The sequence below is a fragment of the Echinops telfairi genome, unplaced genomic scaffold (genome assembly GCF_000313985.2).
Source record: "Echinops telfairi isolate 266 unplaced genomic scaffold, ASM31398v2 ScPeMD7_655;HRSCAF=1070, whole genome shotgun sequence".
Classification (NCBI taxonomy): Eukaryota; Metazoa; Chordata; class Mammalia; order Afrosoricida; family Tenrecidae; genus Echinops; species Echinops telfairi.
The window spans coordinates 16,580,544-16,582,389 of record NW_022104553.1 but is presented as its reverse complement, the minus strand read 5'-3'; the positions used below and the strand labels follow the sequence as shown (position 1 = coordinate 16,582,389).

At 54.8% G+C, this 1,846-nt stretch overlaps 1 protein-coding gene across 1 annotated transcript in view; it reads left to right on the top strand.

Annotated features, from left to right (window-relative positions):
• The window catches only part of LOC101657671 (NACHT, LRR and PYD domains-containing protein 4), a 29,453-nt gene that overhangs the window by 12,791 nt on the left and 14,816 nt on the right, over window positions 1-1,846 (top strand). Inside the window, 2 exon segments of the mRNA XM_030886228.2 lie at window positions 332-493; window positions 1,082-1,249. Of these exon segments, the coding sequence (XP_030742088.1) occupies window positions 332-493; window positions 1,082-1,249 (330 nt within the window).

The window sequence follows — 1,846 nt, the reverse complement described above, 5'->3', positions numbered from 1 at the left end:
CTGACTGGTTCTGCTGAGATGAGAGTAAGTCCTTGGCGGGCACAGATGGTTTGCCTCTGGCGAAAAGCCTAGAGATTGGAGCTCTCACCCACCCAGCAGCACCGCAGCAGAAAGAGCTGGTGTTCCATTTCCGGTGCTTTCTAAGCGAGGAAAACACCATGACCCGATGGAGCATAGCTCTCCTCTGCTTCCGGCACACGGGGTTGCCAGGAACTGGCGCCGATGAGAGTGCAGTGGGTTTGCTTTTCCGGTGTGATGTCCCGCGCGCGTGGCTTGGGTTGACTATTGACCCTTGAAGAGCCTCCTCTTTCTCCTTTCTCCTTTCTCCCAGGGCGAGCTGCAATCTTGTCCACTGGCTTTGCATCTGCTCTGTGCTCACCACCAACAAAAATCTCAGAACGCTTCAACTCATGGAGAGCACCTTCGACGAGTCAGCCTGTGTGGCTTTGTGTAAACAGCTGAGAGACCCCAAGTGTCAAGTTCAAAATCTCGAGTAAGTTGGGGATCAATGCGGGCTGAGGGTACCCTAGACACAGCAAGTTAGCCTGAGCTTTCAGGCAAGTCCAATGCCCACTGAAGCGTTCCAACCGAGAGCAGACTTCCTCAGTCTCCACGTTACTTGAGCGTTCTTGGCTGAAGCAGCATCCCTGGCCTCTCCACACCAGATGCCCTTGGAGACCCCCACCATTGTGACAGTCAGAAGGCTTCCAGACATCGTCAGATGTCTCCTGGAGGGCATCTCTTGCCCATTCTGGAGCCATTGTTCTGCAGTGGCCCACGAGAGGGAGGTGTGCACGCCGTGAAGCCTTACCTCTTTATAGGGCATTCCTAGGGGTGGGTTGGGGGAGAGGCAGTGTTGCCCACATGAAAGAAAGAGAGAAGGGTATGAAATCGCATCCTTTCTCTGATACTCATGCACCCTCCCTGGAGAGGCAGGCTCGCCCGGGGGGAGAGGCATTGAGCCCAGTGGGCTGGTAAACCATGCCTTCATCACAGGATAGAGGGACGGGGATGTGACAAGTGCGTGACTCTCGTAGGTGCTTTGGACGAAACTGATCCCAACCTGACTTTGTCGTTGCAGAGTGCACGCGGTCTCCTTCTCGGGCAAGAACTGGATTTTCTTTGAGGCTTTCCCCAATAACCTGCATCTAACGTACGCGGACATCCGCAACGTACAAACGAGCCAGGGTGACATCCAGTTGCTCAGCAACGCTCTGAGGGAACCACTGAGCAAGCTGGAAGATCTCCTGTAAGTCTCTGATTTCTCACTCCGGGGTCGGATTCAGGAGAGAGCTGTGTGCTTTTCCTTAAGATTCCTAAGTCGGTACACCCACGTTAGAAAGCAACTGGTCTGTTCTCAGCTGTCCTGTGGTGTCGTCCAGATGTTCCGCTCCCAGGTGTCCACTCGGGTTGCTGCTAGGTGCCCTTGGTGGGTTCCAAGTCGTAGTGGCTCAAGTCCAACAAAACGATCCACTACCCGAGCCTGCACCGTCTCCACGGTGATTCTGCGTGCGCCTATTGCTGCGGCCGTCTTGTTAGAGGTCGTCCTCTTGTTTGGCTTTTTCTTGCTGCCCCTCTACGTCAAGCACGATGCCCTTCTCCAGGGTCTGGTCTCCCCGATAACGTGTCCAAAGTAGGGGCGACAAAGTCTCGCCACCCTTGCCGCTGAGGAGCGGGCTGTACTTCTTCCAAGGCAGACATGTCTGTTCTTCGGCCGACTGCGCTACTTGCGGTAGAAAGTGTGCTCAAGTCGCACATTGAGGTTTGCACAGAACCCACATCGCTGTGGAGGTGCCAAATGAATTAGAATGACTCACGATGGCCTCATGAGTGTCGGAGGAACCGT